Below are 23322 nucleotides of genomic sequence, written 5' to 3'. Positions count from 1 at the left end.
ATTGAAATGGATAATACTCAGAAACAATGTATATGTCCAAAGTTATTGAAATGATTTTATAAACGATTTAATAAATAAGACTTATGAGCTGGAAACAAACAATGACTAAATGAAAATAGTATATGTTATGTGGCTTCACTTGGAAATTTTTCCCAAAATCTTATTAATTTCAAACAAGGAGAAGGCAAAGTGTAATATATAGTGAGATTTTATAATAAAATCTCATGTTTGATAAAAACATGATAACCCATGTTTTTGGTCACAGAATCTCTCTATGTATGAATATTTACATTAAAATAGAAACAATATCTAGAAGTATATAGACTGAACTGTCAGAAAGACTCACTTCTAGAGCATGAGATGGAGTTTAAGGGAGACTTTAATGTTTACCTATCCTTCGTTTATAAAGTAGTAATCAATAATCATGAGTCATTAAGAAATTAGAAAAAAAGAAATTAGAAAAGAATACATATACATGTATGCATATAAGATAATATGATATTTAGGAAATTTCCCTATGAATGATTTTCTGTCTTTTAAAAAAATCTCTTAATATATCTTTTTAATTTTGTTATTCCTTCTTTACACAAGTCATTGCCTCATTGCCCTTAAGTGTTTTTTTTATTGTTGTTTTGGGTTGTTTTTGTTTGTTTTTTTGGTAATTATCAAACTGAAAGGGAGAAAAGTAGGAAGAAAGACAGGAAGTTAGGAAAGAAAAAAGACTGAAAGGAATTTTCCATCTCCATAGTAACACCAGTGTTTTAAAACAAACTGCTGCACAATTTCACAGTCTTAAAACTGTAAATCCCGTGCAACACGAGAAAATTGAGAATGAGGAGCTGAAAATGAGCCAAATGCAGTGAAAGGGCATGAGTTTGGTTTTCAAAAGAACTGGAGTTCCAATCTCCGGAATCGTTTTCACAACTTTGATGTGGAGGTGAGAATGGCTTCTTCACGGGAAGTTTGAGACAATTGAAAGAAAACGTTCTTGCTAATAACTCACAGCTTGTCAGGTTTTAACCAAAGTGTTGCCCCTTTTCTCCTCTTGGAACAAGACTGGAGCACTTGTCTTAGCCACTGGGGATCTGGGATGGATGTTTCTAGCACACACCTCTGTCCATGGAAGAAACCTGTCTCTCAGATGGGATACAGAGTACCTTTACTTTCTAAATGGCCCTGGGAAGGGACAAATAGTTTCTCCCCTTAAATTAAAACTTTGGAAGGAAGATAATCAGTTTTCTTTTCTCTGTTTGAGGTCCTTCTCAGCATACTGTTCTAGTATTAACAGTCTCCCCACCCTTTCCACTTCTCCACCTGCAGTTTACACTTCATAAGTACCTTCTATAGCCCCTGTGAATATCTTCATATTTAATTGTGTACTTGTTCTTGCACACAATGAATTTTACTGTATGTCATGTGGATCTGTCATCACTCTCTTGGTGAGGGGAGAGATCGGGCAATAACCATTCATTCATCTTATATACATGGGCATAGCTTGGAAGCTCAAAGAATGAACTATTAGGGACTTCCCTGGTGGTCCAGTGGTAAAGAATCCACCTTACAATGTAGGGGACGTGTGTTCAATCCCTGGTTGAGGAATTGGGATCCCACATGCCACAGGGCAGCTAGGTCTGCACACCACAACTACTGAGCTCGTGCACCTCAACTAGAGTCCGCATGCCGTAAACTACAGAGCCCATGCGCTCTGGAGCCTGTGCGGCACAACTGCAGAGCCCACGCGCCCTGGAGCCTGCGTGCCACAACTAGAGAAGCCTGCACACTGCAACTAAAGAGAAACCCATGCACCACAATAAAAAGCCCGTACGCCCCAACGAAAGATCCTGCATGCCTCAACGAAGATCCCGCATGCCGCAACTAAGACACAACACAGCCAAAAATAAATAAATTAAATAAATCTTTTTAAAAAAAGAGTGAACAATTAATTGCTTAATGTGGTAGTACAAGTCTTCTCAGCCTTGGGGAAACACTTTCTCTTCATTGCTCAAAGTTAGAAAAACTGAAAGGCGGTAACAAGTGCTAAACTGGAGAGATCTGAGCTCTCCCCCCACACATGGGCAATGACTCATGGAAAGGTCAGGAAATGAATCCAATGACTGACAACTCACAGCTTTTCAGATATGATTTTGCATGAGTTGGAGACAGCAGAGCAGATCACCTGCATTAAGACTATTAATTTGTAAAACATTTAATTTGTGTATTTAGGAAAGTGTGTGCTAACAGTGTACCAAAAGGTAAACTTTATTTTCCCTGTAGATGCTGGTCAGAGTGTGAGCACTGTTGTCCCCAAATGCACCATTCCACCTCAGAAATGCCCACACTCAAACAACAAATCAAAGAAATTATTTTGCATTGGTAAATTTATTGCTTTCTTGTGATTAAAAATATGAGTTTTATGTATGTATTTGTCTATAAATTTGTGTCTTGGTATATCAGTCATAATCCACAAACTTTCCAAGAGCAAGGAGGATGTTTCCCATTTTCTATTTTTCTATTTCTTTGATGCATTTCCTATGTTTTTTAAACTTAACAAAACAACAAAGAAGTGCAGACTTATGAGTAGAGCTCCTTTTATGGAGGTTCTGAGACCCAGTTTCCAACATGGTGGATGGGGAGTGTCCCCACACCAACAAACCTTGGACAGCAGCAGTGTGTCTAAGAGTACAACTCAATTCTGACACTAACTACCCAGGCAAAGTATCAGATTCCACAGGTTAAGTGTTCAGTCCTATAAGATTTCCTCAACGCCCTAACCACTTCAGAAGCCAGTTGCAAACCCAAGCTGTTACCTGCGCTTCTGATCAATTGGCTACAGACTGGAGGTTCCATCAATCCCCTCCTTGGACTTCAGATTCCAGCCACAAGTCCAGGTTGTTACCTGTGCTTCTGAGCAGCTGGCTATAAATCAGAAGTTCCCATGATCCCCTCCTCAGGTTAGATTAATTTGTTAGAGTGACTCATAGAACATGGAAAAACATTTTACTTACTAGACCACCAGTATATTTTAAAAGGATATAACTCAGGAACAGCCAGGTGAAAGAGGTGCATAGGGCAAGCATGTTGGAAGGGCATTCTCCTTGTATCTCTATGTGTTCACTGACCCAGAAGCTCTCCCAACCCTGTCCTTTTAGGGTTTTATGGAGGCTTCATTCATAGATATGATTGATTGATTACATCATTGTCTACTGGCTATTGATTCAACCTCTATCCCCTCTCCCCTCCCCAGAGGTCTAGAGGTGAGACTGAAAATTCCAGCCCTCTAATCACATGGTTGTCCATTGGCAACAGTCCTCATCCTTAGGTGCTTTCCAAACTCACCTTGTTAATATAACAAAAGACATCTTTATCACTCTCAACACTTAGGAAATTCCAACGGTTTGGGAGCTGTGAGCCAGGAACTGTGGATGAAGACCAACATAGGTGAGAAATATATGTTTGGTCATCTGAATGACCAAACATATATTTCTTACAAGTCACAATATCACAGCTCCTAAATCCAGAAATTTACTCACGTTTTTACTTGTATGCCACCAGGTATCATTAAAAATCAGAAGCCAAAATGTGTGGATCTAATGGGAGGATTTCCACGGGATTGTGTGATCTCTTCTTCCCTCCTGTGTGCACACAGGTGGTCCAGCCAGGTGCAATTCCAGATGTGGGAGGAAATGAAGGCATTTCTCCTGGTCTTGACCCATTCCTCTATGAATGAAAGGGGCCATGATATTTGTGCAGAGGAGCATATGGCAATGACAGTAAAATGCAGCTCTCCTGAGTAAAGGCTGAGAGGGACCCTGATGGTGGTTTGGGTTTCTCAACAGCCCCAAGGTCTGGTGAAACTTCTAAACCCACAGGGGTCATTAGTAGATACACTGATGTGTGCTGTAGGTATACATCACAACAAACTCTATAATCTCCCCTAGGGTCCAGACAGAAAATGAGCCCCATGAAAATTTGTCCCTTGATATGGAAAGAATTTATTACTTCATGTAAGTAAAATCAGGGACTCAATCCATTTTTGTTCTCTAAACATAAATACTGATGGATCATTTGCTTCCTTCCTCTTTTCCCAAGAATTATTATGTAACTAAAAAACAACTGAGGTATAATCAGTCCCATCCCACTTGGAAAGAATCACTTTTTTTCCCCTTAGACCTACTGAAAATGGGGCAGAAGTATTCAGACATTGTTTTATTAAGACTTTTATGTATTAAAAAGAAAGAACCCATTGTCCTAGATAGTTGAAAAATTGTTTAGGTGCATCGATCAATTGAAAGTTTATTACTAATTTAAGAAAATGACAGGGAGAACAATTTTGCTTTATTTGGTTAGTTAGTTAGGATTTATACTTTAGTTTCAAAACCTAACTAGAGGGAAATTGAGCAAGTATCATGAACTCCTAATTTATTAGACTGTGTATATATGGCTGTGTTTTTAATGCTCTTACAGAGGCATGCCAAGGCTGAAACAGAAAACGAACAATAATAGATAAATGAATACAAATTGAGGCCCTGCAATCAGCCATGCAATATCAGAGAAAAACAGGCTAGCTTGAATCAATTGGCTAAGAGATTTATCAAAATAATTATTGGGTTCTTTGGAATACACACAGTTACAGAGTCAAGGAGTAAAAATTTACCATATAGGTAAATGTTTAGAACTTGTAGATTTGTGGAATATGTTTTTTATACAGACATATATACATATATGTGTTTATATGCCAACCGCCTCCATCCTTCCCTGTTATAATAAAAGAGTAAATCCACAGAAGACCCCAGAAGCACACAGAAAACATGCATGGAGGGGTCAGTTCTCGGAGAGCAGACAGATTTAATAAATCCCAGTGTTCCCAATTTCTCTGCCCTTTTGGGGCAATAAGTGTCAAATCACCACTGTAAATTAGCTCAGGTCCTTCTGCCTGCTGATGAAGCTATTTTACTTCCTGTTCCCAGCCAGCCCCACATATCACCCTCCTCCTAGTCCCCTTCCTTCAGGGCCTTTCCATCATGCTAGGATAGCTAGTTTAGTTAGTTAATTCACTTGACAAATCAGTCACATGATTGGGTGGTGGGGAAAATGATCAAATTAGTTATTTGAATAAATCAGCCAGTCTTTTGGTAAACTATAAACATAGCTCTGGAGAGTTACAGCTTCGGAAAAACTAAGGTTTGAGAACAACTTTTTAATCATTCTTTATGATTTTAGTCATTCTTTATAATGATTTGTGCTAGAAAAAAGTCCAGCTGTAACAGAGGGATGCCTGGAAGAAAGGGAGCGATGCTGGGGAGAGCAGACCAAAGACATCCTGTAGGGAGAAGAGGTAGCTCTACCTTGCAGTTAAGATGAAGAGGGGTTCATAAAGCATGAAAGAGTCAATTTCTATAAAACTTTTATTCCATATAATTTTATATAACTTTCCCCACATTCTTAGTGAGTATGAGAATTTGCATACGGAGTGCATACAAGGCAACGCATGAGTCAAAGGTGTCGTATTGCCATAGGGAATCAAAGCTACAGGAGGCTCAGTGGAACCATTCCTGGGCACAGCAATTCATCATGTCATGAGAATCATTACCTCTATTCAAATTTCCTCTATTCAAATTTAGCCTTCTATTCAAATTTCCTCTACACTTAAGCATTGATTTTACTCATTTAGAACTTGACATTAAGCTTTATGTCAGTGGTAGTCTAGTTATAAATTAATAATAATACCACTATATTACATTTCACAAAATATTTTCAGACCCAGAATTTAATTCTGTCCACAAAAAGTTAATCATTTATTTATTCAACAAGTATGCATTGAGTGATAACCACATACAAACCAGTACTTGAGGTGTTGAGATATGTCAGATATATCATTATCAATAGACAATGATCCCTCCCCTCAGGATGCTTACATTCTATCCAGAAAAGGCAAAAGCAAAAATAAATAAATAAATAAAAATAAACCCAATAAATAGGATAACAATAAAATATATTAGAAGCTGATAAGTACTATATTGAAGAAAAGTGCCTCCATTGGGCCCAGTGAAGGGGAGTGGGAGGGTAAGCTCTGGGTGGGTTCTGGGGTAGGTCAGGTTGTATAGTTTTGAGAAGCTGGATTTGAGCAGGCTTAAAGAAAGAAAGGGAATGAATTAAAGAAGCATCTGGGAAAAGGAAATTGCAGGTAGAAGGCACAGCTGGGAGAAAGGTCCAATAGTAGGAAGTGCCTGGTGGTGTAAACCCAGCCAGGAGGCCAGAATAGATGGAGAATAATAAAAGGGGAAGTAAGGGGAGGGAGTCAGAATCAGAGTAGGAACTTGTGCTCAGATCTTCTAGGGTCTGAGAGTTTGTTGTAAAGATTTTGGCTATAACTATAATAAGTTGGATGGAAGGTAGCTGCAATGGTACCACAATCTTGGGTGCTAAAAGGATCAGTCTGGCTGCCGCATTGAGAAAGGACACAGAAGTGGCCGAGGTAAAGCCAGGATTATTGTTAGGAAACTAATGTAATAACCCAGAGGGAGAGGATGGATGTTAAGACGATGGTTTTAGCAGCAGAGTGGTTAGGTTAGCTCTGGCTGAACTCTAGATATATGCTGAAGGTAGAGCCAACAGGCCTTACTGATGGACTAGATACGAGAAAGTAAAATCAGGAAAGGAGTTAGCCAGATTGTGGAGTCTTTATCCACTGGAAAAGATTCTGTGTATTGTGTGAGTGAGTGTGTGTGTGTGTGTGTGTGTGTGTGTGTGTATGGAATTGGGGAGGGAAGGAGTAGGGACTATAATAGGAGATGCACAAAGTTTTGTGAAACTTGGAATGCAAGGGATGAAGAAAGATTTAAGTTGGTTTAGTAACTAACATACCTCATGATAAGATGCACATTGGGATAATAGGATTAAAGGGTGACAGTGGAGACTAGGATGTTAGCTTTCTTGGTAGGGAGGAGGCATTCGTGGGATTCCCTTTTCGCCCCTTGAAGAGGGTAGCAGGCCTGAGGCCATGAGGCTTCCTTGTCCTGGTGAATGGGTGGGGCCCCCAGGGGTGACACGATCTTAGACCAGTGACCCTGTCCCTCTTGATCCCTATGGGGAAGGGGCTCTACTGCTCTGAGTGTATGTTCTCTGTCATGACTCCTCTCATAATTGCTGGCCCTATAGTGACATGGACACTCAAGTGTTACAACAAGTTGCCATGTCTCATTTAAGCCCTGATCATGGGGAAGCATGAACTGAGACCCACTGCATGGGCCAGTTTCTACTTAGTTCATGAACAGAAAAGGCCTAGAGAATTCATGGTATATAAAATATCAACAAGAGGGATGTAAGGGTACATTATTATTACCTCTGTTTCCAAAAGAGACAAAGAGGGGAATTATTTGTTCATGATCAAACATACATGTATCAAATATGAATATACAGAAATCTTTGTTTAATACAAGGCCCCTTCAATAAAATATGTAGAGCCATCTGGAAATACAGTTTGATAAAATTTTGCTATTTCTAAAATTATTACACTCCATAATGTTCCTCCAAATGTAAAAAGTCTGAAAAGAAATATATTAATAAATATAGAAAGAAAACTATATTAGTAATGTTACTGCAAAGTATGTGAAAGATTTCAGTCAAAGAAATCTCTCTAGATGAGAAAAGCTCCTTAAAAGTCAAGGTAGAGTTAAAGTAGAGGATCAAAGTCTTGGCGGATTATTATCAGGATTAGGTTATCTAAATTTTCTATTAATTAATAATTATTTAGCATTTAAGCATTTTAGCATTTGGTTAGCAATTATTTATTAGACATAGATATAGAGAAAGATGGTAGCAGAGTTAGCTTTCAATAATTTTTAAGAATTTTGTTGGACATGTACAGAATATACTTTTAAAATAAGTCAAATATTATTATCATTTCATCATTCTGGTCATTTTTACATTGTATTTAAGTAGTAAAGTTGAATTTAAACCAATCATATAAATCACAACCTTACTTATTTCCCAAAACATTGGGAGGTCAATATCATTGTTGCATGTACAGGAATCATACTAAGCAGCTGAGACTGAGAGAGAGAGGTTGCTTGTTTGAAGTCTTACAACTAGGTAATGACTAGGTCAAAGAACTAGTTGAATCAGAATTCTGAGAAATTTCTACTCTAAAAAATGTATCGATGCTGTACACCTGAAACTAACACAATACTAACACAAACTAACACAAAATCAACTATGCTTCAATTTAAAAAAATGTATCCAAAGATAAAGGAAAAAGTTGTAAGGGATAAGGCATGAGGCTCAGTGATATTAGAATCAGAGGAATGAATTTCATCATTCTCAAAAATTGACCCCTGAGTGAAGAGGATTTAAAGGGTAATTGAATAGTCATAGGAATCATGAATATAAAAAGGGATGGTTCTGAATATATTAATCTAGAAGGAAATGGAAGGTTAAACAATAAGAGGTATAAAGCAAGAAAAGAAGAAAGAGGCAATAAAGAGCAAAAGTGAGAGAGACAGAGACAGAAAGATGCAGAGGCAGAGAGACAGAGAAAGAGGAGAGAATAAGAGAAGGAAAATAAGGAGGAGGAAAAAGAATTACGGAGCTGATGCTAGAACAATATTGGACTGTTCTGAACCAATTTAAGAATTGCCATTTCTAATTCTTAATATATGGAAGATTGGAATGAAGAGATATTAAAAGGAATGAGACATTAAAATAAATGTATAGATATCTTTGTTTAATATGAGGTCCATTCATTTGAAGAAAACACATCAAGAAAGTATGTGGAGCTATTTGGGAAAGGAGTGGTAAGACTGCTCCATTTCTAAAATGACTATTCTATACAATCCTTGTCCAAACACAAATATTTTATATTTTCTCTTTTGCCCCTATGGGAAAATGTCCATAGTGACAAGGAATGAAGTGCTGACTGTTGAGCCTTCACATATGTATACCCTCCATTCTACTCCAGGAAACTTTGCTAGGCTTGGGGTGTATCTTAGCAACAGAATTTTAGGAAGGATCGTCTCTAATGTTAGAAGCAGGGTGAAAATGACCCCTGGATGCCCAATTTTCTAACTCCACTTCTGTCATAGGTGGTAAGATAAGAGGAGTCGTGTCACAAATGAAAAAATAAGGTCGAAGGAAACCAGAGAAAAGGTGATTGAACGTGTAAATATAAGACCCATGTGTGATGTTGTAAAAGGAGATTTCACCTGCTTCATAGTCCAAGAAAATCCCAATGCAGCGAGGCCGTTCCAGGTGGAGGAGAGGAACTGATGGAGAGGCAAGGACCATGTACTCACTCCCTTTCAGTAGCCACATGGCCCAGACCCCGTTCTCAGGAGATGGTGTGGTTTCCCCCTTTCTTGACACTGTGTCTTGACAGACACCTAACCCCCATTCTGCTCTTTCTCCCACCATGACTTCCCAGTAATGCCTCCCTGATGAGAAGTTCTGCAAACCCAGGATACAAGGCCATGTGTCAAATCGCTCAGGGTTGTTGGGGACATCCCTCCATAGTTCTCCATCCTGCACACTGCGCAGGTCAGCAGTCAAGAGGAGGCTAGGATGTGCTGTGGCGGGATCCAGTTTTATGTCAACTGCAGAAAGAATTTTGTGGAACATGTAAAAGAACAGAAAAGACTGGTGAAAACTTAGGAAGCCATGATATTGAGAACTGTCACGCCATTCCTCACTCTCCCTCTAATAACTCCTGGAGACAACAAAATATGTATTTCACCTTGCAGATCGATGAGTATATGCTTCATTGCTTTTGAGTGTATTCCACTGCTATGTCTGCATAATCCAGGACTCATTACTGCCGCAGTTCAAACATAACCATTGATGATAAGACAAACCATGTGCATGACCATTTAGATTCCTTTTATCTCTATCCAGAGCACTTTGGAAGATCTTTGGTGCTCTTTGGAAGATCTGCATTTAAAATAAAATTTACAGCTCCCTTGGGATTTTTTTTTTCTCCTCAAAGCCTATAGGAAAAATTCATTGGTATAAAATCCACCACTTTCAAAGCTATGTTACTATGGTAGGAAGAATTCTAAGATGAGCCTCATGACCTTCAGACCCTGGTGGTACTCTCATGATTCTGTTATATTATGTGACAAGAGGGAGATTATCTGAGTGGGTCTAATAAAACCACCTTTTAAAATCAGAGAGGTTTCTTTGGCTATCAGGCTGCCACCAGAAGTGAAAATCAGAGAGATTTGGATTTGATGGGTCATTGCTGCCTTTGAAGATGGAGTGGGCCACAGCTGAGGAGAAGGGTGAGTGACCCCCAACTGATAACCAGCAAGGAGATAGAAATCTCAGTCCCACAACTGCAAGGAACTGCTTTACATCAACAAACTGAATAAGCTTGCAAGTGGACTCTTCCCTGGATCCTTTAGAGAAGGCCAGCCTGGTCAACACCTTGATTTCTGATCTTATGAAATCTTAAGCAGAGATGCCAGCTGATCCCATGTGGTTATCTGATCTGAAGAACTGTGAGCCAATAAATGGATGTGGTTTTGGGTAGCTAAGTTTGTGGTAATTTGCTATGCAGCAATAGAAAACTACTACTGATACTGTGAAGTCCCAGTGAGATTGATATGAAATTTTATTTGTACATATAATTAATAAATACATCTACAAATGAAATGACCTCAGTGAAGAAGGGAGGATGTAAAATATTCAGTGTCTTTTTTTTTGGTAAACATTCAAAATTAGTAAATTTCATTAATCATATTTTAATTTTTAATATACTAATAACAAATACTAATATGCTGACTGTTATTCTTATTTGTCTCTAAACCACTTCTAACTATCTTTTATTGATACTTAAACCTGAATGGGTCACATAAGTAGTACATCATCTATACTATCCCATGGAACCCCACCCTCAAGGGTGCCACTATCATCCTCATATTGTAGATGAGGAGACTCAGAGTCCAAGAGATTATGTGATTTTCCCAAATTATATGATTTTCCTGTCATAAATAATGGGAATTGAAAAGTGGGTCTCCGTGGAATTGTGTTAGGCCTATTTAACAGAGTTCATGTCATCATGCATCATTCCCACTCCAGCACACTTATTTGCTCCATTTATAAGAAAATAAATCTGTGAAATAGTTGTTAATACATCTATCTCCAGTTCCTCTCCCTACCTCTTCTTTCTTAAACTCAGTTGCTCACCAAGATAGAATAATACCTTAAGCAAACTACTCCTTCTTCCCAGTGCCCCATGCATTGATAAATGATCAGTCCTTAAAGTTCACCTTAAATGACTTTTCTGTAGCACTCAACACTGTTGAGAATCCTTTTGTCCTGGGAAACTTCACTTCTCTTTCCCAAAGACACCAGTCATCATGCTTTCCCTCCCTCTCCACTGGCCTCCCCTTCTTGGTCTCCTTTGCTGTTTTCTCCTCTTCTCCTCCATCACTGCTATTCGAGAAGCCAGTGGTCTCAGGATTGGGAACTCTTGCCTCTTTCTCAGATCACTTCTGATGTGTTCTGGGGCTGGCAGGCACATTGCATTCATTAAATTCCATTCATATGCTTACTAATTCCAAATATATATATATCTAGCCTAGACTTTTCTCCTGGAACTCCATATTTGTAAATTCATCTGTGTACCTGACATCAACATTTGGATATTTAACATTCATCACAGCATTGATGTGTCTAAAACCCATTTCCCTTTTTCTGCCTCACCTGCAGCTTTACCTGTCAATGTAAACAGCAATTTCATTACCCAGTTCTGGAGATTTAAATCTTGGAATCATTCATGACTTTTCTCCTTCTCTGACACCTCATATCTAATCCAACAGCAGATCTTGCCAGCTTTGCCTTCAAAATACCAAGATTCTGTCCATTTCTCTGCACCTCCAGTACTACTATCCTTGTCCAATGGACAATCGTCTCTGATTGGATTATTACAACGGATCCTAACGGGCTTTCCCACATCAAGACTTTCCCCTCAGTAATTTATTCTCAATAAAGCACACAGAGTGATCGCCACAAAACATTAATCCAATCATCCTATTCCTCCATTTACAGCTTTTAACTGATGTTCTATTTCACTTGGAGGTAAAGCATTGCTCACAGTGGCCTGCCTGTTGGGTCCTGTGCTACTTGGACTTTTCTTGGCCTCCCCAGCTCTCCCCTCACTCACTCCACCACAGCCGCACAGAACTCCTCATAGCTCCTGGAATGCATCTTCCATATTTCCATCTCAGGCCTTGGCACTCATTTCTGATGCCTGGAATGCTTTCCTCGATGATCAAATTCCAAATTAGATGCCCTAACCCCAGAACTTCCAGCCACCCTTAATTTATTCTTTTTTTCAATATTCTGTATCATCTTCTAACATTCTGTGTATTTTGCATAATTTAAGCAAATATATGCAAATGAAGCTGTAGATTTGTAAGTTGATGTTATTGTTCAATTTTATATTCTAATGTTTAGAAGAGTTGCTGTCATAAAATACACAATATTTGTGGAATTGATTAGTTAATTCAGTAAAAATAAGTGGGAATATGGAGACACTGATTATGAGAGTGTAGTAACTTGCAACATTTCATGCAGTTAGTACATATTACTTTGCCCATCAGAACATTGATTAAATCATTGAACAGGACTGATAAGATGGGTTTTCTCATCATGGGACAAAGTGGTTTCCCTGTAAGTAATAAAGCCACTATTTAGCCACTGTCTGTTTTCATTACTTGGTATAAATTGAACATAAAAAAGAAATTAAAAGTATTGAAACATTACTGTTTTAAAAAACAACATAATAGGACCAAACAAACTAATTATAATACCACAGAGCCTACAGAGAGTACTTAAATATAATTGACTGAATATTTTTGGCTTTATTAACTATCTAATTTAAGAAATTCATCAAATTGCCAGATAATAAAATAATCCAAACCTTATATTATTTGATACGCTGCAATGCTTTCATATATTGATGATTTTTTGTTTTCAAATGTTTCATTTTGTCCTCCAAACAATACAATTTTTTAGCATTTTATAAACAAGGAAATGGAAATTGATTAGAAGTAATGTTACTTATATCACAGCTAATATCACTTTCAAGCCCACCATTCTAACCAAATGTAGCTTATATGGGTGTCAGTGACTCTGATATTCTTTCAGACTATTCAGAAGTATCTCAACATTCTTTTTTTTTTTTATTCTGAGCACGGTGCTCTCTCCCTTCCTCCCTTATAGTTTGGCATAAACGTGTGACTCACTTCTATCAATAAAATCCTCAGGAAAGCCCTGTGTGCCACTTCGGAGTAGTGCATGATTCATCATAATCTTGCCCTTTTCCATGGCTACCAGCAACAGGAAGGAGGTGGGGCTCTGTCTGCACGGGTCCCCAGAGTGAGATTATGTGAAATTAAAGCCTCCACAATCTAGTAATCAACCTAAAACATGATCTCGAAATAAAACCTTTCTGATTTTAGCCACTAAACTTTGGGTCCTGTTTGTTACTATAGCCTGACTGGTACAGTAACAAATTGCAATAAGAGGCAAATTCCAGGTATCATAGTTCCTCGAGCTCTAAAATGCAGCCTACCTTGGAACTTTCTCAACATTTCCCTCATCCCAGGGATGCGACACATTGTCTTCAGCTCCATGGGGATGGTCTCCAGATCCAGCCGTGTGACACTCTCACTTCTGAGAAGAGCGCAGAACCCACAGTTCTCAGTAGGGTTATCCACCAACCTCCCCAGCCTCTCCCAACCCATTCTTTGATTCAGAAAGTAAACATACCGGCTCAAGGCTCCTCCCACACCCTGAAAGTGAAAGAGAAACAAGTAGGTGTGAGTTAGACCTCTGAACTGCTTTTGACAGACTGGGGACACACCATGAACATCTCTTTAGGAATTATTGGAAATCATTAACTATTAAGGTAAAACTATAAGAAACATGACTCTCAATAAAAGCTAAAAACAGGCTGTTGTTGAGTTTTCTCATGAATTTAAAATAATATAATCAGTTTGCCTCTATTAAAATAAAATCAGACCACACAAAGTTTAGGTTAATTCCTATAATATCTATTGGTTTAACTATTTTCTGAATTGATAATTCTGACATTTCAATATTTTAGTAAAGAGTTACATTCTGTGAATGCAATTAGGGTAAAAACAGATTCTAAGTATCTTCAGAATTTATTTGAGTAACAGTGAAAGGTTAGACATAAAATGTTGCTCTCAATGTCCTTTTAAGAAAACCCTAAATTCCTCATTCTTTGAACCAACATACCATGTCTAAATTACCTAAGTGGATAAAAATAAGAGTCATTAATATCTAGCAACATTTTATCTCAAAGTAGATTAAATCACCTGCATTGCATTTCCCCTCTCCCTCTAAAAAATAGCTACCTGTCAGATTAATTTTGACAGCGCATAAAGACAGGGAAATGATTAGCTTTACTTTTCATCAGAATGACAGGCCTTGTTTTTGGCCATTGCGGGTGAAATATAGCTTACTGGTACTGAGAAAGAAAGGGAAAAGAGGGTATAAAAATGAAACTAAATTATTTGAGAATATATTCCCCCTAAGATTTATAAGACATTTTAACATTTCTTCAGTGCTAATAAACGATAACTTTATATACATTGTGTTTTGAGATATGGTAAGATGAGACAATGAATATTATTGAAAATGCCAGAGTTCTTGTGTTTATTTACTGTCTGAAATTTAGAAAATTTTTTCCTTTCTGACAGTTTGCTCACTAGGAAGTGGGCATAGCAATACTAATAAAAATAATAATAACAATATTAATAACAACAACACAAGTTTTACTGATATATAGATATATTGAAGACAAAATGGGACAAATTAAATAAAAATGTTTTGTAAATGCATTCATTTAATGACCCCCCACGCTGTAACCAGTGCTATTTATCACAGTACTTGCATGAGGATAGGAATTACTTAGTTCAGAAATCCCTAAATGAGGCACTGGGGATGAGATACAATGAAGCGTGCCCAGAAAATTTCCATTGCAGTGAGTTCTATCATGATAGCATGCATCCAGCAACAACGATGACTTTCTCAATTCACTTGGGATTTAATGCCTTCAAGGAAGATTAAAAGGAAATATTTCCTTTTCCCTGTTATTTGTCTCTTTGTTCTATAATCTCAAATATAGCATGGGCAAGCTGCATGGAGCCCAGGCAATTTCTCCCTACCACACCTGCAATAGTCATGCAATATGGGCTAGAAAATTAGCATTTGTCTTAAAAATTAACGTGCGAATTTCAAGGTGGACAATTTAAAATATTATTCATACTTTTGGTTATTGACATTTAAATGGGTTAATAAGACTTTTTTGGATTGGCCATCACTGAAATACAGCAATATCATCATTGACCGATTTTGAGGTTATAGATTGTCCTTTTTCTGTTTAATCATCTGTAAATCATTAAATTGATTTTAGTTTTAAAAATATTTAAGTTTTGTCTTTAGTATGAACTATTTTATATGATTCTCTAGGGTCCCTTCAGATTCTGATGCTAAGATTAAGAATTAAGATGCTTTCCAAGTAAATTCTAGGGTGCCCTTTCCCTAAAGATCATAAATGCTTAAGCTGTTTGTCTCTGAAAGCTGCTATTTGTCCCCTTGTTCTCAAGTCTACCCATCCCTCCCCTCCCAGGCACCCAGCCCCACCTCCAGCAGACCCAGGGCTGGGCGCTGGCACCTCTCCTCCAGCTCCTCTGCCAGATCCTTCAAGGCTCTGCTCTGCTGAACCAGCCGGTTCTTGCTCTCCCGCAGTCTCTGCAGGGTGGCTCGTTCCTCCTCCTCCAGTCTTCTAAGCTGCAGTTGCTCCTCCAGGGCTAGTAAGCCACGATACTTTTCAAACTCCAACCTGAAGCGTTGCCTCTGCGTTTCCACTTTCTCCTGGAGTGACACAGTGCATCGAATGATCAGCAGTTGGGGCAGAGCATTTGGCCTCCACCTTCATGGATGGGATGACGAAGCTGGAGAAGGCAATGTCTGGAGTGATCTCATCTTCATAACTCTATGAACGGACCCACTGCATTTTAACAACATGCAGAAGCCAGAGACTACTTATGAGAAGTGGCCTGCTAGAGTTTTCAAATTTAGAGTTTGAGAAATACTGTTGGATTTGGGATCCCATTTCCATGGACTTGAGGACAAGGCACTTTCATATTCAAGTTTCAGTACCATATATAAAATGGGGGAAAAGAAGGGTCTGGGAATTAGAATTAAATATCAAACTGTTGAGCACAGTGACTAACATAGAGTCGTTGCTCAATAGAAGTTAAAATTTACTATTAGTCACTGGAATGAGAACTGTGTGGAAATAACTGAATTATGAAGAGAGATTAGAGAGACCTGGATTTGTAAATGTGAATAAGAAAATGTTTATAGAGATTAGAAAATATTCCTCAATAATGTGGTAATCATGAAACTATAAGGCTAACATTCTCTGCAGAGCCAAGAAAGAAATAAGTTATTCTCAGGTCACTTATTGCAAAGGTTCAGGGAACTCATCTTGATTTCTACCCAAATCTCACCTCTATAATATTTTAATAGACCTAAGGAACACATTTCGATACAGCATTAATATATCTAAATTTTATTCTCTGGAGACTGGTGTGTGGAAAAGTAGCTTTAAACTAAGAATAAGAGGCAAATTGCCCTCCCATAGTCTCTCCACATTTTGAATTCTCTGGTCCATTATTAAACATTATACCATTTTGGTTCAATTTAAGAACACAAGCTAGTGCCTTTAAAAGAATTCTAATAACGATTTTCCTCAAATTTCATAAGATTCAACTCTTTCCTCCAATTTCCCATTTCTACCTCCTTGTGCCACTTTCTAAACAACTAGATTCATATAATTCTGACCTCTTTAAAGTCAACCAACTGTGAATTCCATATTCTGATCTGAAAGGTACAACTCATTGAATTTCTCCCCCATTCTCCATGTTGGAGGCTGGGCTATTGAGGAGTGGTGCTAATAACTCAGTCATTGAAAAACAGTGGAATTATATTTGGGTCATAAGAGATAACATGGTCCAGTGGGTTTTAGTTGCAATTCACTCTTCTCTCATATCATCCTTCTGAGTACTACAATTATATCTACAGATACAGAAAGGCTAAGGGTTTTCACAGAATTCAGAGTTTATTTCATTTAAGCCCATGCTTGTTGCTTTTGGCTCACATAGATACATTTTCAAAGGTAAAAATCATGCTAGTTTATTTGGCCTAGGACAGGGATCTTAGAATCATCTCTACTTTAGAATAATCAGCGGAGGGTTCAAAAAATGAAGGAACCCATATCTCAGATATGGAATTTCTGATTTTGTAAATTTGTGGTCAGGTCAGGATTAAAAACAATTGACTTGGATTGTTAGCATAAAAAGAATAAAAATTATCAATAAACATCACTATCAATGAACTTTACATATAATATACATAACTATGGGAAAAGATAAGACTTATCACAGAAGAAAAATACAGCAAAAATAATCCTTATGAAAATATGGTCAGAAAACAGAGCACAAGACAAATTTTTTGAGAAAAGAAGAAAGAATTATAAAAATAAAAGGGTTCCTTGGAGAAGGACAGAGAAGAGAAATATTCTATAAAATAGATTCTATATATATTATAATACATATTATATAAATAAAAACATCTATGTAATTTCCATATACAGCTTCTCAATATTGACCCTATTGACATTAGACCAGGTGATTCTTTGCTGTGATTTTTTGGGGGGAAAGGTGACTGTCCTGTGCATTAGGGTGTCTAGCAGCATTTCTGGCCTCTACACATGAGTTGCTAGTAGAGCACCCACCCTCTCCCAGTTGTGACAACCAAAAACATCTACACATATTACAAAATATCTCTTGGAAGGCAGCACTGCGCCAGGTTCAGAATCACTCTGTGTATGTTTGTGTGTGTGTGTATGTATAAATAGGTAAGAGAAAAAAAGAGCTCATGAGGGGCTTCCCTGGTGGTGCAGTGGTTAAGAATCCACCTGCCAATGCAGGAGACATGGGTTTGAGCCCTGGTCCGTGAAGATTTCACATGCCATGGAGCAACTAAGCCCATGCGCCACAACTACTGAGCCTGTGCTCTAGAGCCCGCGAGCCACAACTACTGAGCCCGTGTGCCACGACTACTGAGGCCTGCATGCCTAGAGCCCATGCTCCGCACCGAGAAGCCACTGCAATGAGAAGCCCGCACACCGCAACAAAGAGTAGCCCCCACTTGCCACAACTAGAGCTGTGCCCATGCACAGCAACGAAGACCCAACACAGCCATAAATAAATAAATAAATAAATAAATAAGAGAGCTGATGAGGTATAATAAAGATAAAAAATATTTATGGATGACTGAAAAAGACTGAAAACTCAGACTGTCTTTCTATATGTAAGATGATGACTATTAACCTGTATTTCATATATATAAGTGATGTGAAGTATTTACTATTTCATTCATCTAACAAATATATATTTTTTAAACTAGTACTGACAGTACAAAACTCTGTTCTAGGTGATGCAGTGAGTTAAGATGAGTAAAATCAAGTGGGTGAGTAAGATCAAGACCAGTAAAGTTTATTTACAATTTGGACTGGGGTCATATTAACAGAGATAAAAAGAACACAACTGTACAATATAATTTGAGGGGATGAGGTGATCCAGGGTGAAGCTGAGATTTTTTTTCTTGAGTACCTTTGTAGATGGAACAAAAGTGCTGGAGTGCTGGTGGAAGAATGATTTAGTGACCCAAATTTGGATCCTTCAAATAGGCTAGCCTCCTGAACCCCAATATTCTCTCACCTTCCAAATGACAGTTTTCCTTCCCACACTGGCCTCCTGAGTCAAGGCTTCCTCCATCTCTTTCCTCACATGTTCCTGGGCCATCTGGAGCTTTACCTGTTTGGGAAGATATGCGGCAGCCATTACAGATACCCTCATTCAGTACTTAATATTGACTGGGTATGGGGGGAAATACAAAGATCAGCTAAAACAGGCCCTAGAAAACATATAAAAATGTTCAACCTCGTTAATAACTGTTAAATATGTTTTTAAATGTTGATGCCAGATGGAATCAAAGATGTATCTAAAAGTGTGTTCATTGTATTTTAAATAGTAAAACTGTAATTAACCAAAGTGTTAAAAATACGGGAGTGAGAAAATTTTATTTTCACAGGATGGAATTAAAATAAGGCGTTGCAGAATATTTAATGACAAGAAATACAAGTATAAAGAAAATTAAAATAAGTATACTTCATGCAACTTTGCACCAAGTTTGAAAAATAAAAATGCTTATGATGAATATATAAAAACTAGGCAGAGACCAATGAAAATATATTCAATAAACAAAATCTCATATACTAATTCTTGGTTGAAAAGTGATGCTATTCCTTATATCTATATATTTCAACTGCTTACAGAATTATTTATTACTTTATAATCAGAAGTGTATTTATTATATTTGGCAGAAGAAAACTTGTAAGTTAATATTTACTAAATGAAAAAGAAATACAGAATGTCATAAATCTTACAAGGGGTAGAAAAATAATTTAATGACAAGTAAATCTCTTTCAACCCTAGGACCCCTGCTAGAGGGAAACACATGTATTTTATTTACGAAGAACACACACAAAGATAGACATATATACACATTTTAAAACTCTTCTCAAAGTCATTCAATAAGTCTCAGAAAAAACAAAACAAAAACAAAAACTAGCAAACAAAAAATGAGATTCTTCCCAAAGTCACTGAACAAGTCCTACACATCAAGGTTGTTCTTTTTTAAAGATAACATTCTAAGGTAGAGCACATAAAATAGCAGTAGAATCCATGGAGGCATTTAAAAAGATGAAGAAACTAGCAATTTTTTTGGTGTTTGGAAGGAATAGAATACTTCAACACTTATGGACAAAAGAAATTGTAAGCAAAAGCAAGGAAGTAAAAACCTGTGGCATGTTTGGGGACAACAGTGATTAGGCTAGTTTTGCTGGATCGAATGATTGGTTTAGACAAGAGCTATAGTAAGAAAACTTAGGGCCTTAGAATGTCTTGATTGATAGGCTAAGGAGTTTAGAAGATATTTATTTGGTATTTAGTTGAAGAGCTACTGAAATAGAGAAAACTTCCTTAGAAATATGACATTATCTATGCAATATATAGTACCTTATGGATTAAAAGAAAAAAAGGCAGGAATATATTTCAAAAGTCTAGCTAGAAAGTAGCTAGCAACTGAATTTTGCAGAAGACAACCAAAATCAAGAAGAAACAGTAAGAAAGATATTTCTTGGTAGGTCCAGAGGGAAGTTGAGGGAAAAAAAATCACAAACCTTGATTTAGAACAATCAAAGTTAAAATAATAATAATTATTATTACTAATTATTTTGTTATTATAAATTATAGTACATAATATAAATATACAAAATATTATAAATTATACATTATTAATAATAATTTGTTAATTAAATTTATTATTATTTTAGAAAGTTGATATTTGCACTTTATTTCATCGTGATAGTACTTCAGGTAAAGGTTGGTAGATTAAAGATGACTTTAACCTCCTTTGTGCTAGCAGCCGTTCCAGATATTGAGAATTTAAATGTGTTCAGAATATGTCTAAAAACTTTTGATGAGCACCAGCAGGGAGAATCTTATTCATAGGGTTTCACAGATGCCACTTTTGTGGGCCAGGTACTCCAATATGAGTCACCTTTTCATTGAGGATGCTCACATCGTAAGTCCACAAATACGTGTTGACTAGAGAAGGGCCTATGTGCTTAGCTACTGGATTTCTACTTCAGAGTAACATGCATTGGCAGGCTTTAAAGGTGATCAGAGCCCTGTGCCCATCCAGAAACTATTCTTAGCAAATGTTCAAACATGAAGATTGCTTTATGCACCCCAATGTTCACTGCAGCACTTTTACAATAGCCAAGACATGGAAACAACCTAAATGTCCATTGACAGATGGACGGATAAAGAAGATGTGGTACATATATACCATGGGATATTACTCAGCCATAAAAAAGAATGAAACAATGCCATTTACAGCAACATGGATGGACCTAGAGATTATCATACTAAGTGAAGTAAGTCAGACAGAGAAAGACAAATATCATATGATATCACTTATATGTGGAATCTAAAAAAAAATGATACAAATGAACGTATTTACAAAACAGAAATAGGCTCACAGACTTCAAAAACAAATTTATGGTTACCAAAGTGGAAAAGGGCGGGGGAGGGATAAATTAGGAGTTTGGGATTAACATATACACACTACTACATATAAAATAGATAATCAACAAGGACCTACTGCATAGCACAGGGAACTGTACTCAATATTCTGTAATAACCTATATTGGAAAAGAATCTGAAAAAGAAGGGAGATATGTATATATATATTGAATCACTTTGCTGTACACCTGAAACTAACACAACATTGTAAATCAACTGTACTCCAAAATAAAATAAAAATTTTTTTAAAATGAAGGTTGTTTTGGTGACAATATTAATTAACATAAACACTATGCAAAAGCAAGACATTATACAAATGATAGTTATTCGGAAGTGTTTCCAATAACTATGCGCACCTGTAACTAAGAGCCCATTGGACAACACAGCCCTCTACACCAGAGCTCTAGCTGTGGAACCCAGATTACCAACATCAGGAAAATTAAGACCAGCATGAAATTAAATGTCCAGGGAGAATTTCATGGGAGAGGAGGGCAACCTAAAATAATGGTATGTCTGAGCTCCTGAACAGGGGTCCCTAGAGGTGGGGTGTCCCTAGAGGCACGGAGCAAAGGCATGGAGACCTCAAGGTGAATGTGAGCCAGGAGGGTGGTTGGTGCGGAGGGCACAGGTCATTCAGATCAGGTGGTAGCATTTGGCTCTGTCCCTAGCAAGGCACTCTTCACACCTCTGACTCAGTCGGCTCCTCTGTTACAGATCAGCATTTCCAGACCCAGGAATCGTGGCCCTCCACGTGCCGTGGTAACACCTCTCACCTGGTAGCACCTGGCGGCCTCCTGCAGCGGTGTTGTGCGGTGGCTCCTGTGCTCTGGGGTGGTGTCACAGACCCAGCACAGAGCCTCCTGGTCCTCCTCACAGAAGCGGCTCAGCTCCTCGCCGTGCCTCACACACAGGCGCGCCCCCGAGGGCCCCGCGCCGAGCCCCAGCTGCCGCACGCTGTCCACCAAGCTGGCCAGCTGCCTGTTGGGGCGGAAGCTCTCCAGCCTGAAGGGACCCCGGCACTGCGGACAGGCATAGAGGCCGCTCTGTGCACTGTCGGACTTCTCGCAGAACTCGGAGATGCATCTGAGGCAGAAGCTGTGGCCGCAGTCCACACTGACCGGTTTCTGCAGGAAATCCAGGCACACTGGGCACCTAGCCTCCTCGCACAGCCGCTCCCCGGGCCCCCCCGAGGCCATGGCCGGCCGGGCCTCGCCCGGCCCTGCTGATAGCAGAGCCGCCTTCCCCAGCTGCCTGCGCTATCTCCCCTGGTGGTCTGGCACAGAAGGGAGGAACCCCACAGCGTGAGAAACAGACCCAAGATGGGTTTTATCCGCTGGCTAGAGTCCAAATGAGCTACTCCCAGGGAAAAGTTGTAACTCAGGCACCCTCAACCACAAGGATAAAATTAACATTCTAGTTACCCTAGCCTCCTAGGAAACTGATCATTTCTAACGGAATCCCTCATAGTATACCTTATTGGAACCCGAATTCTCATGTTTTCACTGTCAGTAAATTTGGAGAATTGCTTAGCTCCTTCCTTCCATTATTTTCTAACTACCCCATGACCTTCTTATCCTTATACGGCATAATGATTTCTTAGTTTTTTTTTTTTTTCCAAACTTTATTTTTTCTACCTCCTGTTAATTAGCCCATGATAAAAAATTTGGGTAGGTGGGTTGATAGGGAGATCCAAAAAAAATGTGTGTATAATAACGATGGGTCTATAGCCCAACAACAATGCAAAGCATTTAAATAAATACCTGGCCCAGTTCAGTGAGTCCTATAATGACTGCACACATGTTGTGATTGTTGCAAAGCATATCTTGGAGGTGGCAAAGCTGTAGGTTAAGGCATTGGTTATAAGAAATAATTCAAGCATATGTGGCACCTGTGAGGTGGCGAAGGCTGAGAAAGATATAGAAGAAGAGAGATGATTTGACAGAAAGGATGTGATCCCTACTTGGGATGAATATGGTGAGGTCATTAGGTCAGCCAGAAAGTAGACAAATGTGGAAAGTGTCTGTCATCTGCACAAAATGTAATTTTCATTTTGTTGAGTTTGAAGCAAAGATGCGCA

At 38.3% G+C, this 23322-nt stretch overlaps 1 protein-coding gene across 2 annotated transcripts; it reads right to left on the bottom strand.

Moving 5' to 3' along the window:
• Positions 1–8997: 8997 nt before the first annotated feature.
• Positions 8998–22441, bottom strand: TRIM58 (tripartite motif containing 58; the record flags this gene model as incomplete). 2 transcript variants are annotated; one of them, XM_082837507.1, is made up of 6 exons in its annotated part: positions 8998–9587; positions 13571–13671; positions 13768–13790; positions 15670–15900; positions 18816–18911; positions 22019–22441. In XM_082837507.1, the coding sequence occupies 6 exons, from the start codon at positions 22439–22441 to the stop codon at positions 8998–9000; spliced, it is 1464 nt and encodes a 487-aa protein (XP_082693633.1). The 2 variants fall into 2 exon arrangements, with proteins under 2 accessions (XP_082693633.1, XP_082693632.1); XM_082837506.1 differs by having other exon boundaries at positions 13571–13790.
• Between the last annotated feature and the right edge of the window lie 881 nt (positions 22442–23322).

The sequence above is a fragment of the Leucopleurus acutus genome (genome assembly GCF_964270905.1).
Source record: "Leucopleurus acutus genome assembly, chromosome: 3".
NCBI classification, from domain to species: Eukaryota; Metazoa; Chordata; class Mammalia; order Artiodactyla; family Delphinidae; genus Leucopleurus; species Leucopleurus acutus.
This window is presented reverse-complemented; position numbering and strand designations above follow the sequence as displayed.